General features: G+C 47.3%; 1 protein-coding gene across 4 annotated transcripts in view; it reads left to right on the forward strand.

Annotated features, from left to right (window-relative positions):
* SMC6 (structural maintenance of chromosomes 6) overlaps window positions 1-15328 on the forward strand; it is a 370384-nt gene that overhangs the window by 110108 nt on the left and 244948 nt on the right. For all 4 annotated transcript variants that reach the window (XM_063915349.1, XM_063915346.1, XM_063915348.1 and 1 more), the window contains 5 exons: window positions 951-1012; window positions 9729-9809; window positions 10232-10333; window positions 11293-11412; window positions 11598-11696. In XM_063915349.1, coding sequence (XP_063771419.1) covers window positions 951-1012; window positions 9729-9809; window positions 10232-10333; window positions 11293-11412; window positions 11598-11696 — 464 coding nt within the window. The remainder of the gene's footprint in view (window positions 1-950; window positions 1013-9728; window positions 9810-10231; window positions 10334-11292; window positions 11413-11597; window positions 11697-15328) is intronic.

The raw sequence follows: 15328 nt of genomic DNA on the forward strand, positions 1-15328 counted from the left end.
CCCAAAATAGATACATTTCGAATGTGCACAATTAGCACTTATTCAGTCCACACCAAAGGGTAATAGGGCCGAATTCAGACTGGAACACTGTTGCGTTCGCAGTCTGATGGCCGGTGAAGTGTGCGCATGTGCAGAAGAAGCACTGCGTGTATGTGATCGCCTTTGCCTGATTGACAGGCAGAGGAGGTCGCGGGGCAGGAATGGGTATGTCAGCGGCGTTGTGGAAGGGGGGGGTGCGGTCGGGACAACGCAGGCATGCCTGGGCCACCTGCGGGGAAGCTGCGTGACGTCACATGCGACCGTAAACATGGCGGGTAGCCACTTGTCTTCTCTTCGGAGCTAGGCTGCGTAGCAGAGGGCTACTCGACGGGGGGGCTGGATCTGGCATGCGGGGTGGACTAGCCCTGTGCTGGGCATCTCCCGGCGTGTCAGAGTTATTGATCATAGATGTGCGTTTTTTTCACGCATCTACGATCAAGTCTGAATTAGGCCAATAACCATTCCACAACTGCATATGTCCACCAAATCGGAGGGTGAAATCTGTGGGTCCCTGAAGCAAGTTTCACTCCCATTTGTTTACCTGTTGGGTGATATATACTTTTGTTTTTTTAATGAAATGTGAGTGCATTGTGTACATAAAATACTTTCTTGTGCTATAGAATGGTTTGCACTATTACTGTTTAGCCCTTTACTGAGTTGACGTGGATCGACACTGAGACACAAATCCATGACGTATATGAACATAAGGATTGTGTCTCACAAGAAATCATCTATGAAGTGTGTGTTGTACTCTCATTTGGTGGATATTCACCCAGAACTCTTCCACTTAAGGTGTGGACTGGTTTTATCCCTTTGGCGTGGACTGAATTACCGCTAAATGTGCACATTCTAAATATGTGATTTACTAACAAAGAATTTTACTTAATGCAGTTTTTATTTTCCCCCAACAGGAACGTTGGTTTCCTCTAAGAAGGATGAACTTACAGCAATCCTTGATCATTTTAACATACAGGTAATCTTGTTACTAGTAATAGTGACGCGTCTGTTATAAACCACAGTGGCCTCTGCTAATAAAAAATGAAAATAGGAGTGCTGACTAGATTTGATAATATGCTGGTGTAATTATAGCGCTTGGCAAAACAAAAAATATAAAACATTGTAAACAATATGATATACTACTAGTGATGTGCACCGGACATTTTTCGTGTTTTGGTTTTGGATTCGGTTCCGCGGCCGTGTTTTGGATTCGGACGCGTTTTGGCAAAACCTCACCGAAATTTTTTTGTCGGATTCGGGTGTGTTTTGGATTCAGGTGTTTTTTAAAAAAAATACTAAAAAACAGCTCAAATCATAGAATTTGGGGGTCATTTTGATCCCATAGTATTTTTAACCTCAATAACCATAATTTCCACTCATTTCCAGTCTATTCTGAACACCTCACAATATTATTTTTAGTCCTAAAATTTGCACCAAGGTCGCTGGATGGCTAAGCTAAGCGACACAAGTGGCCGACACAAACACCTGGCCCATCTAGGAGTGGCACTGCAGTGTCAGACAGGATGGCACTTCAAAAAAAATGTCCCCAAACAGCACATGATGCAAAGAAAAAAAGAGGCGCACCAAGGTCGCTGTGTGACTAAGCTAAGCGACACAAGTGGCCGACACAAACACCTGGCCCATCTAGGAGTGGCACTGCAGTGTCAGACAGGATGGCACTTCAAAAAAATTGTCCCCAAACAGCACAAGATGCAAAGAAAAAAAGAGGCGCACCAAGGTCGCACCACAGGTATAGAATGTAGATGGATAGTATACTTAATTACGACACAGAGGTAGGTACAGCAGTGGCCTTCCGTACCGTACTGCTATATATACTGGTGGTCACTGTGTCAGCAAACTGCAAAACTAAAATGCACCACAGGTATAGAATGTAGATGGATAGTATACTTAATGACGACACAGAGGTAGGTACAGCAGTGGCCTTCCGTACCGTACTGCTATATATATAGTATACTGGTGGTCACTGTGTCAGCAAACTGCAAAACTAAAATGCACCACAGGTATAGAATGTAGATGGATAGTATACTTAATGACGACACAGAGGTAGGTACAGCAGTGACCTACTGTACCGTAATGCTATATATTATATACTGGTGGTCACTGGTCAGCAAAACTCTGCACTGTACTCCTCCTATATAATATTATACTGGTGGTCCCCAGTCCCCACAATAAAGCAGCACACTGAGCACAGATATGGAGTGTTTTTCAGGCAGACAACGTATACTGGTGGTCACTGTCAGCAAAACTCTGCACTGTACTCCTCCTATATTATACAGCTGCTCCCCAGTCCTCCCCACAATTAAGCAATAAAGCACAATCAAGTTCAACAATAACGGAGAGGACGCCAGCCACGTCCTCTCCCTAACATTTCCAATGCACGAGTGAAAATGGCGGCGTCGCGCGGCTGCTTATATAGAATCCGAATCTCGCGAGAATCCGACAGCGGGATGATAACGTTCGGGCGCGCTCGGGTTAACCGAGCCATACGGGAGAATCCAAATATGGCTCGGACCCGTGTAAAAAGGGTGAAGTTCGGGGGGGTTCGGTTTCCGAGAAACCGAACCCGCTCATCACTATATACTACCAGGTAGCAAGATATAGCAAATAAACCACATTAAGTACTAGCTGATAACTGAATGAAAACAAAATTGTTTATAACAAGGTACAGATGTGTCGTAAGTGCTCTTGGTATTGTGTTTGCGAGTAAGCTGTGTTTGTACCCACCTCATTCCAGAGACTAGTTATAGTGCTGAGCTGGCACCTGCCACTGTTGTGCTCTCCGCCATGTCCTTTCATTTGCACCAGGCGAACTCTCCGAGCAGTATTGTGGGCAGCTAGGCTGTCTCGATGTCACTTCGTGTATTTGCTTAGTGCCACTCCATGCCAGCAAGGGGGGGTTATTTCTGTGCTCATCTGGATGCTGCTGCTCGCCTCTTTACAGTTTGGCTTTTTATATTTACCATGTTGCACCATGCCACAATGATGCCCCTGGTTTAGGGGAGAGGGCAAACATACTTACCAGACCCCTGTCAGGATTCTCTGCTTCGAGATGCCGGTGTTGGTCATATGACTGCCGGCATCTCGTCCGCCAGCATATCATAGGTATTGCCTCTTGTGTACTAGTTCAGCTGTATATACTCATTATCTTTTGATACAGCTTGGCCTCAGAAGCCACATAAAGGTGGGTAGACTGTTCTCAAGACACTCCACTGGGCGGCTGGCGGAAGATAAACTTCCAGCAGTCTCTTATCACAGAGGGACCTCTTGGCCCCTCTTCTTCCTTATATACCCTCCAACCCCACTAACAATGTCTGCCGTGCAGCAGTGATCGGGCATTTTGGCGGCTCCTGCCCACCCTGCAACTACATAGAGGTGCACTCTCCAGGGAAATGTAAAGCCACAACTCATAATGTTTGATCGATTTTTCTCATAGATCAGGAAATTGATTATAAGGTTATTTAACCAATTTGTATGAACAACAGTTTGTGTCAGTTTTCCAGTGTTTGGGAGCATATAGTCAGTTGTCATTTGCACTCATCCATTAGCAGATATTCATTCCAACCACCCAGATCTGGCAGATGATTGTATGGTGTATGCCCAGCTTTAGGGTGCCTTGAGGAATGAGTTTGAGAAATGCTGCTATACACATACAGATGTGTCCACATACATCTTTGCTATATCCCGCCATGTATGGCACAGTTTTGCATGCCATAGACTCAGATTTAACCATGCCTTGTGATTTCTCTGACGTCCTAGTGGATGCTGGGAACTCCGAAAGGACCATGGGGAATAGCGGCTCCGCAGGAGACTGGGCACAACTAAAGAAAGCTTTTAGGTCACCTGGTGTGCACTGGCTCCTCCCACTATGACCCTCCTCCAAGCCTCAGTTAGATTTTGTGCCCGACCGAGGTTGGATGCACACTAGGGGCTCTCCTGAGCTTCTAAAAAGAAAGTATATAATTAGGTTTTTTATTTTACAGTGAGACCTGCTGGCAACAGGCTCACTGCAGCGAGGGACTAAGGGGAGAAGAAGCGAACCTACCTGCTTGCAGCTAGCTTGGGCTTCTTAGGCTACTGGACACCATTAGCTCCAGAGGGATCGACCGCATGGAACTGGCCTTGGTGTTCGGTCCCGGAGCCGCGCCCTTACAGAGCCAGAAGCAAGAAGAGGTCCGGAAAATCGGCGGCAGAAGACATCAGTCTTCACCAAGGTAGCGCACAGCACTGCTGCTGTGCGCCATTGCTCCTCATACACACTTCACACTCCGGTCACTGAGGGTGCAGGGCGCTAGGGGGGGTCGCCCTGAGAAGCAATAAAAACACCTTGGCTGGCAAAAATACCACAATATATAGCCCCAGAGGCTATATATGTGATAATTACCCCTGCCAGAATCCATAAAAAGCGGGAGAATAGTCCGCGAAAAAGGGGCGGAGCTATCTCCTTCAGCACACTGGCGCCATTTCTCCCTCACAGCTCCGCTGGAAGGAAGCTCCCTGGCTCTCCCCTGCAGTCTACACTACAGAAAAGGGTAAAAAAGAGAGGGGGGGCACTAAATTTAGGCGCAGTATATATAACAGCAGCTATAGGGGACATAATTCAGTTAGTCCCTGCATTATATAGCGCTCTGGTGTGTGCTGGCATACTCTCACTCTGTCTCCCCAAAGGGCTTTTGTGGGTCCTGTCCTCTGTTAGAGCATTCCCTGTGTGTGTGCGGTGTGTCGGTACGGCTGTGTCGACATGTTTGATGAGGATAATGATGTGGAGGCGGAGCAGATGCCTATAGAAGGGATGTCACCCCCTGCGGGGCAGACACCTGAGTGGATGGACTTATGGAAGGAATTGCGTGCACGTGTCGACTCCTTACACAAAAAATTTGACGACATGCCAAATGCGGGACAGCCGGCTTCTCAGCTCGTGCCTGTCCAGGCGTCTCAAAGGCCATCGGGGGCTCTAAAACGCCCGCTACCTCAGATGGCAGACGCGGATGTCGACACGGATACTGACACCAGTGTCGACGACGATGAGTCTAGTCTAATGTCCACTAAGGCCATTCGTTGCATGATTGAAGCAATGAAAGAGGTGTTACACATTTCTGATATAAACCCAGGTACCACTAAAAAGGGTATTATGTTTGGGGAGAAAAAACTACCCGTAGTTTTTCCCCCATCAGAAGAATTAAATGAAGTGTGTGAAGAAGCGTGGGCTTTCCCTGATAAAAGATTGGTAATCTCTAAGAAGTTACTAATGGCGTTCCCTTTCCCGCCAGAGGATAGGTCACGTTGGGAGACACCCCCTAGGGTGGATAAAGCGCTCACACGTTTGTCTAAAAAGGTGGCACTACTGTCTCCGGATACGGCCGCCCTCAAGGAACCTGCTGATAGAAAGCAGGAGGCGATCCTGAAGTCTGTATATACACACTCAGGCATTATACTTAGACCAGCTATTGCGTCAGCATGGATGTGCAGTGCTGCCGCTGCGTGGTCAGATTCCCTGTCAGAAAATATTGACACCCTAGACAGGGACACTATTCTGCTAACCATTGAGCATATAAAAGACTCAGTCTTATACATGAGAGATGCACAGAGGGAGATCTGCCGGCTGGCATCTAAAATAAGTGCATTGTCCATTTCTGCTAGGAGAGGCTTATGGACTCGCCAGTGGACAGGGGATGCAGATTCAAAAAGGCACATGGAAGTTTTGCCTTATAAGGGTGAGGAATTATTTGGGGATGGTCTCTCGGACCTAGTTTCCACAGCAACTGCTGGGAAGTCAGCATTTTTACCCCATGTTCCCTCACAGCCTAAAAAGGCGCCGTTTGATCAGGTACAGTCCTTTCGGACTCAGAAAAACAGGCGTGGAAAAGGCGGGTCCTTTCTGTCCAGAGGCAGAGGTAGGGGAAAAAGGCTGCAACAAACAGCAGGTTCCCAGGAGCAAAAGTCCTCCCCCGCTTCTTCCAAGTCCGCCGCATGACGGTGGGGCTCCACAGGCGGAGCCAGGTACGGTGGGGGGGCCGCCTCAAAAATTTCAGCGATCAGTCGGCTCGCTCACAGGTGGATCCCTGGATCCTGCAAATAGTATCTCAAGGGTACAAACTGGAATTCGAGGCGTCTCCACCCCACCGGTTCCTAAAATCTGCCTTGCCGATTACTCCTTCAGACAGGGAGGCTGTGCTAGCGGCAATTCACAAGCTGTATTCCCAGCAGGTGATAATCTAGGTGCCCCTACTTCAACAAGGACGGGGTTACTATTCCACACTGTTTGTGGTACCGAAACCGGACGGTTCGGTGAGACCCATTTTAAATTTGAAATCCTTTAACACATACATAAAAAAATTCAAGTTCAAGATGGAATCGCTCAGGGCGGTTATTGCAAGCCTGGACGAGGGGGATTACATGGTATCCCTGGACATCAAGGATGCTTACCTGCATGTCCCCATTTACTATCCTCACCAGGAGTACCTCAGATTTGTGGTACAGGATTGCCATTACCAATTCCAGACGCTGCCGTTTGGACTCTCCACGGCACCGAGGGTGTTTACCAAGGTAATGGCGGAAATGATGATACTCCTTCGAAGAAAGGGAGTTTTAATTATCCCGTACTTGGACGATCTCCTAATAAAGGCGAGGTCCAAGGAGCAGTTATTGGTGGGAGTAGCACTATCTCAGGAGGTGCTACACCAGCACGGTTGGATTCTGAATATTCCAAAATCACAGCTGGTTCAGACGACACGTCTACTGTTCCTGGGTATGATTCTGGATACAGTCCAGAAAAAAGTGTTTCTCCCGGAGGAGAAAGCCAGGGAGCTGTCATCTCCAGTCAGAGACCTCCTGAAACCAAAACAGGTATCGGTGCATCACTGCACGCGGGTCCTGGGAAAGATGGTGGCTTCTTACGAAGCAATTCCTTTCGGCAGGTTCCATGCCAGAATCTTTCAGTGGGACCTGTTGGACCAATGGTCCGGATCGCATCTTCAGATGCATCGCCTAATAACCCTGTCTCCAAGAACCAGGGTGTCTCTGCTGTGGTGGCTGCAGAGTGCTCATCTTCTAGAGGGCCGCAGATTCGGCATACAGGACTGGGTCCTGGTGACCACGGATGCCAGCCTTCGAGGCTGGGGGGCAGTCACACAGGGAAGAAACTTCCAAGGACTATGGTCGAGTCAGGAGACTTCCCTACACATAAATATTCTGGAACTAAGGGCCATTTACAATGCCCTAAGTCAGGCAAAATCCCTGCTACTACACTAGCCGGTACTGATCCAGTCAGACAACATCACGGCAGTCGCCCATGTAAATCGACAGGGCGGCACAAGAAGCAGGATGGCAATGGCAGAAGCCACAAGGATTCTCCGATGGGCGGAAAATCACGTACTAGCACCGTCAGCAGTGTTCATTCCGGGAGTGGACAACTGGGAAGCAGACTTTCTCAGCAGGCACGACCTCCACCCGGGAGAGTGGGGACTTCATCCAGAAGTCTTCACGCTGATTGTAAATCAATGGGAACGACCACAGGTGGACATGATGGCGTCACGCCTAAACAAAAAACTAGAGAGCTATTGCGCCAGGTCAAGGGACCCTCAGGCGATAGCTGTGGACGCTCTAGTGACACCGTGGGTGTACCAGTCAGTTTATGTGTTCCCTCCTCTGCCTCTCATACCAAGGGTACTGAGAATAATAAGAAAACGAGGAGTAAGAACAATACTCGTGGTTCCGGATTGGCCAAGACGAGCGTGGTACCCGGAACTTCATGAGATGATCTCAGAGGACCCATGGCCTCTGCCGCTCAGACAGGACCTGCTGCAGCAGGGGCCCTGTCTGTTCCAAGACTTACCGCAGCTGCGTTTGACGGCATGGCGGTTGAACGCCGGATCCTGAAGGAAAAGGGCATTCCGGAGGAAGTCATTCCTACGCTGATTAAAGCCAGGAAAGATGTAACTGCAAAGCATTATCACCGCATATGGCGGAAATATGTTGCTTGGTGTGAGGCCAAAAAGGCCCCAACAGAGGAATTTCAACTAGGTCGATTTCTGCATTTCCTACAAGCAGGAGTGACTATGGGCCTGAAATTAGGCTCCATTAAGGTACAGATCTCGGCTCTGTCGATTTTCTTCCAGAAAGAACTAGCTTCACTACCTGAAGTTCAGACGTTTGTGAAAGGAGTGCTGCATATTCAGCCCCCGTTTGTGCCTCCAGTGGCACCTTGGGATCTCAACGTGGTGTTGAGTTTCTTAAAATCACATTGGTTTGAGCCACTTAAAACCGTGGATCTAAAATATCTCACGTGGAAAGTGGTCATGTTATTGGCCTTGGCTTCAGCCAGGCGTGTGTCAGAATTGGCAGCTTTGTCATGTAAAAGCCCTTATCTGATTTTCCATATGGATAGTGCGGAATTGAGGACTCGTCCTCAGTTTCTCCCTAAGGTGGTATCAGCTTTTCACTTGAACCAACCTATTGTGGTGCCTGCGGCTACTAGGGACTTGAAGGATTCCAAGTTACTGGACGTAGTCAGGGCCTTGAAAATTTATGTTTCCAGGACGGCTAGAGTCAGGAAAACTGACTCGCTATTTATCCTGTATGCACCCAACAAACTGGGTGCTCCTGCTTCTAAGCAGACTATTGCTCGCTGGATTTGTAGCACAATTCAGCTGGCGCATTCTGCGGCTGGACTGCCGCATCCTAAATCAGTAAAAGCCCATTCCACAAGGAAGGTGGGCTCATCTTGGGCGGCTGCCCGAGGGTTCTCGGCTTTACAACTTTGCCGAGCTGCTACTTGGTCAGGGGCAAACACGTTTGCAAAATTCTACAAATTTGATACCCTGGCTGAGGAGGACCTTGAGTTCTCTCATTCGGTGCTGCAGAGTCATCCGCACTCTCCCGCCCGTTTGGGAGCTTTGGTATAATCCCCATGGTCCTTTCGAAGTTCCCAGCATCCACTAGGACGTCAGAGAAAATAAGATTTTACTCACCGGTAAATCTATTTCTCGTAGTCCGTAGTGGATGCTGGGCGCCCATCCCAAGTGCGGATTGTCTGCAATACTTGTACATAGTTATTGTTAACTAAAGGGTTATTGTTGAGCCATCTGTTGAGAGGCTCAGTTGTTTTCATACTGTTAAACTGGGTATAGTATCACGAGTTATACGGTGTGATTGGTGTGGCTGGTAGGAGTCTTACCCTGGATTCAAAATCCTTCCTTATTATGTCAGCTCGTCCGGGCACAGTGTCCTAACTGAGGCTTGGAGGAGGGTCATAGTGGGAGGAGCCAGTGCACACTAGGTGACCTAAAAGCTTTCTTTAGTTGTGCCCAGTCTCCTGCGGAGCCGCTATTCCCCATGGTCCTTTCGGAGTTCCCAGCATCCACTACGGACTACGAGAAATAGATTTACCGGTGAGTAAAATCTTATTTTTTCTTAATTTGCTTCTTTAGTATGTTACTTTATACATATTGTATTATGGCAAACAAAAATTTTAAAATTCATCCACTCGCTACTCGTGAAAAACAGCTTAGCCGTGTTTTGCATGTTGTGCCAAATTTGTAAAAAAGCAAAGATGTTAGTGGACACATCTGTATATTGAGGGAATTGCATTAGTTGGCTTTTTGAACAGATAACTTACATTAAATGGCAACTTCTTATTCTCGGGGAACTGTTTTATATTTTATTTTCACTTTCAGGTTGACAATCCAGTGTCTGTTCTAACTCAGGAGATGAGTAAACATTTTCTACAATCGAAGAATGAATCTGACAAATATAAGGTGTGTGACTGTCTAGTTATAGTAAGTCTCTTGTGCAATTACTTTGGCTGGTATCCAATCATGAAAAATTTATGTTTTTCGCATTTATTCCAGATTTTTTGATTTAAAAAAAAAAAAAAATATTTTCAGGCTGTCCAATTAGATCGCCTGTAAAAAAAAAAAAAAAAAAAAAAAAAGCATTTTCTGCCGAAAACACACATGTTCAGTGAAACCTGTGTATTTTCGGTAGAAACAGACCCGTTGTCGCTTGAAAAATGGGGCTATTTTTGGGGCGTAGCAAAATCTCCAGTGGCTTATCGGTGCTAATAGGCTAGCCCCTGGCGAGACCTTTAGGGCTAATAGGATATCGTCCTTTGTCTGTGACTTTGTTGAAATGTGTGTGCCATGTGTGCGCGTGAACCACTGGATTTTTTTTCTTTTAGTTTTTCATGAAAGCTACACAGTTGGATCAGATGAAGGAAGATTACTCGTATATCATGGAAACCAAGACCAGAACTCATGACCAAATTGTGTTTGGTGTGGAGGTAAGATTCTAGAGCTGGTTTGTCAAATGTTAAACCGTTCAGGGGAGCAGACCGGAAAGGTTTCAGTCTAGGAGGACTTTAGAAACAGGGTCTGTGTCCGGGGGCCGAGAGTGGAGTGTACGGTCAATGTGGGGGCTGGGATTGGAGTGTGGCGTCTATGAGGGGGGCTGGTAGTGGAGTGGGGGGACTATGAGTGGTTGGGAGTTGGGGTGGCTACGAGTGGGCTGGAAGGTGGAGGGCTACGAGTGGGCTGGAAAGGTGGAGGGCTACGAGTGGGCTGGAAGGTGGAGGGCTGCGAGTGGGCTGGGAGGTGGAGGGCTACGAGTGGGCTGGGAGGTGGAGGACTACGAGTGGGCTAGAAGAAGATGCTGTTATATTGAGCTGAGAAGGGTGTCCTGGCTTCATATTGCAATTTAGTAAAAATGTTATTGTAAGAATTACCATCTTTAGTTATTGAATAAAACCATAAAGATAAGTTGTAATTTGTACCTGTTTATCTTACCCAAAATAACTTCTAACAATTGCGCTCAATATACAGAACAAGAGACGTGTCTTCATGCAGTTGCCAATAGATACAGTATATATTCATTGTAGTTATTATCAGAGCTGGCACTGTGTCACTTTATATAGATACATGACATAGCTGCCAGTACAGCATAAAGTACTGACTTGTTGTCTATTTGTGAGGAGCAGCATCGGACAGTCGCTGTAACAAAAGCTTAAGTAATATTAATCATACATAAAATCCGAATAAGTACATACCTTGTTTTCTAAGGAGGCGCAGCTTAAAATCTATAGACCTAGTTAAATAATATACTCTGAATATGTTCAAGGAGGCGTGGTAGCAAGGACCAATAGTGTGCCATAAGGTACATGCAGCCACACCCCCATCCGCTGCACCCTCACACAACCTTTGCTGTCGCCAAGAGGAACAGTGATCTCCATTTTCTTTTCCCCAGAGGCTGCAAGAGCTGAAACGAGAGTGCGTGGAAAAGGAGGGGAAATTTAAAAGTCTGGCATCATTGGCAGAAACTAAAAAAAAAATGGAAGATCTCGGGTGTGAAATGGCCTGGGCTGTGGTAAGACTCATGTTACTGTGTGGAAACTTGGCCATTGTTGGAACGAACTCTATGCGATTGTAGCTCTACAGTCCACTGCAGAATCTGTGCACAAATAACTTCATTTCTAGATGCGTGTTTGACAATTTCTTTATTTTATATCCCAAATACTAGAGAATATAAGTTGTTTCATGTCTTTATTTCAGGTGTCGGAGACTGAGAAACGTATAAAGCCGTTTAAGGATCAAATTGTGTATGATGAAGGGCGCACCGTTAAGTTTGAGCAGAAGATCAATGAATGGCAGGTAAGTGAATGTGTAGGTTGTGTTCTGCAGTTTATTTTTCTCCCGTATGCTCTATGGCCTTATTGAGGAACTTGCGCCCTTCTGTTTGTCTCTTGCTCAGCTCCCATTGGTTTTTCTCTTGGTGGCTCAAGATAACTGTTGCATGACAGCAAATTTAATTTAAATATTAACATTCAGCTACAATACCGAAATCTTTAACTAGGTTTATTTTGGAAAATATTTAGGACAATTTCTTTTTATAGAAAATACATATTTTGAAGGGATCAGTCACCTCCCTCCATACCTTTTGTGGCGGGGGTGAGCAGATGAAAATGGGCTTACAGAAATAAGAAACAGAGGTTGCAGAATTTGCCACACAGAAACAGAATGTTGGCCAAGGTCCAAACTGCAAGTTGCCACGAATGTCCCAGTGTGGCCACTATTCTCTTTCATCCACTAGGGGACACTGGAGCATTCCTTTAGACATTAGGGGTGTGAAGCTTGCAACCGGAGGTGTGGCACAATCTAAAATTAGATTTGTCTGCACAGCCGGCTCCTCCCCCTTCACATCTCTCCTCCCTCAGTTTGGAAAATTGTGCCTAGGAGGTACAAGCACAGAAGGGAGCTCCTGCTCCATGAAGAGTGATTTATTTATTTATTTATTTTTTATACTGGCCCAATCCCTCCTAACTAAAGGGAGGGTGCAGGTTGTTAAAGGAAAAGATGGTAAAGGCCCGATCCCACCTAAATGAGAGGGGGTGCAGGCTTTACCAGACGAAGAGGCTGCGTTCCCCCTAATAAAAGGGGGACAAAGTTCACGTTTAAGAATCGTGCTGCGTCAACTAATGAAATGGGGGACAAAGCCAAAATGATTTTGAGAGACAAGATTTCTTGTATCTCTCTACAGGAGATCCTCTAAGCGTGAGTACTGGTAACGTGAGGTAGATCAGAGTGTAGCTTAGGTTAGATTCTTTCTTCTTTTTCTCTGACGTCCTAGTGGATGCTGGGACTTCCGTAAGGACCATGGGGAATAGCGGCTCCGCATGAGACTGGGCACAAAAGTAAAAGCTTTAGACTAGCTGGTGTGCACTGGCTCCTCCCCCCATGACCCTCCTCCAAGCCTCAGTTAGATTTTTGTGCCCGAACGAGAAGGGTGCAGGCTAGGTGGCTCTCCTGAGCTGCTTAGAAGTAAAAGTTTAAATAGGTTTTTTATTTTCAGTGAGTCCTGCTGGCAACAGGCTCACTGCATCGTGGGACTAAGGGGAGAAGAAGCGAACTCACCTGCGTGCAGAGTGGACTGGGCTTCTTGGCTACTGGACATTAGCTCCAGAGGGACGATCACAGGTTCAGCCTGGATGGGTCCCGGAGCCGCGCCGCCGGCCCCCTTACAGAGCCAGAAGAGCGAAGAGGTCCGGAGAAAGCGGCGGCAGAAGACGTTCCTGTCTTCAAATAAGGTAGCGCACAGCACTGCAGCTGTGCGCCATTGCTCTCAGCACACTTCACACTCCGGTCACCTGAGGGTGCAGGGCGCTGGGGGGGAGCGCCCTGAGACGCAATAAAACACTATAAAAACCTTATATGGCTAAAGAAATGCATCACATATAGCTCCTGGGCTATATGGATGCATTTAACCCCTGCCAGTTTTCCTGAAAAAAGCGGGAGAAAAGGCCGCCGTGAAGGGGGCGGAGCCTTTCTCCTCAGCACACAAGCGCCATTTTCTTTCACAGCTCCGCTGGAAGGATGGCTCCCTGACTCTCCCCTGCAGTCCTGCTACAAGAATCAGGGTAAAACAAGAGAGGGGGGGCACTATTGGCAGCAAATATAAAACAGCAGCTATAAAGGGAGAAACACTTATATAAGGTTATCCCTGTATATATATAGCGCTCTGGTGTGTGCTGGCAAACTCTCCCTCTGTCTCCCCAAAGGGCTCGTGGGGTCCTGTCCTCTATCAGAGCATTCCCTGTGTGTGTGCTGGGTGTCGGTACGATTGTGTCGACATGTATGGGGAGGAAAATGATGTGGAAGCAGAGCAATTGCCTGTGTTAGTGATGTCACCCCCTAGGGAGTCGACACCTGATTGGATGGTCGTATTTAAAGAATTACGTGACAATGTCAGCACTTTGCAAAAAACTGTTGACGACATGAGACAGCCGGCAAACCAATTAGTGCCTGTTCAGGCGTTTTAGACACCGTCAGGAGCGCTAAAACGCCCGTTACCTCAGATGGTCGACACAGACCCAGACACGGATACTGAATCCAGTGTCGACGGTGAGGAGACAAACGTAATGTCCAGTAGGGCCACACGTTACATGATCACGGCAATGAAGGAGGCATTGAACATTTCTGACACTACAAGTACCACAAAAAAGGGTATTATGTGGGGTGTGAAAAAACTACCAGTAGTTTTTCCTGAATCAGATGAATTAAATGAGGTGTGTGATAAAGCGTGGGTTTCCCCCGATAAAAAACTGCTGATTTCTAATAAATTATTGGCACTATACCCTTTCCCGCCAGAGGTTAGGGCACGTTGGGAAACACCCCCTCGGGTAGATAAGGCGCTCACACGCTTATCAAAACAAGTGGCGTTACCGTCTCCTGATACGGCCGCCCTCAAGGAACCAGCTGATAGAAGGCTGGAAAATATCCTAAAAGGTATATACACACATACCGGTGTTCTACTGCGACCAGCAATCGCCTCAGCCTGGATGTGCAGCGCTGGAGTGGCTTGGTCGGATTCCCTGACTGAAAATATTGATACCCTGGATAGGGACAGTATATTATTAACTATAGAGCATTTAAAGGATGCATTACTATATATGCGAGATGCACAGAGGGATATTTGCACCCTGGCATCTAGAGTGAGTGCGATGTCCATTTCTGCCAGAAGAACGTTATGGACGCGACAGTGGTCAGGTGATGCGGATTCCAAACGACATATGGAAGTATTGCCGTATAAAGGGGAGGAGTTATTTGGGGTCGGTCTATCGGACCTGGTGGCCACGGCAACGGCTGGAAAATCCACCTTTTTACCCCAGGTCACCTCTCAGCAGAAAAAGACACCGTCTTTTCAAACTCAGTCCTTTCGTCCCTATAAGGGCAAGCGGGAAAAAGGCCGCTCATTTCTGCCCCGGGGCAGAGGAAGGGGAAAAAGACTACACCAGGCAGCCTCTTCCCAGGAGCAGAAGCCCTCCCCCGCTTCTGCCAAGTCTTCAGCATGACGCTGGGGCTCTACATGCGGACTCAGGCACGGTGGGGGGTCGTCTCAAGAAATTCAGCGCGCAGTGGGCTCACTCGCAAGTGGACCCCTGGATCCTGCAGGTAGTATCACAGGGGTACAAATTGGAATTCGAGACGTCTCCCCCTCGCCGGTTCCTAAAGTCTGCTCTACCAACGTCTCCCTCCGACAGGGAGGCAGTATTGGAAGCTATTCACAAGCTGTATTCCCAGCAGGTGATAATCAAGGTACCCCTCCTACAACAGGGAAAGGGGTATTATTCCACGCTGTTTGTGGTACCGAAGCCGGACGGCTCGGTGAGACCAATTTTAAATCTAAAATCTTTGAACACTTACATAAAAAGGTTCAAATTCAAGATGGAGTCACTCAGAGCAGTGATAGCGAACCTGGAAGAAGGGGACTATATGGTATCTCTAGA

The sequence above is a fragment of the Pseudophryne corroboree genome, chromosome 4 (assembly GCF_028390025.1).
Source record: "Pseudophryne corroboree isolate aPseCor3 chromosome 4, aPseCor3.hap2, whole genome shotgun sequence".
NCBI classification, from domain to species: Eukaryota; Metazoa; Chordata; class Amphibia; order Anura; family Myobatrachidae; genus Pseudophryne; species Pseudophryne corroboree.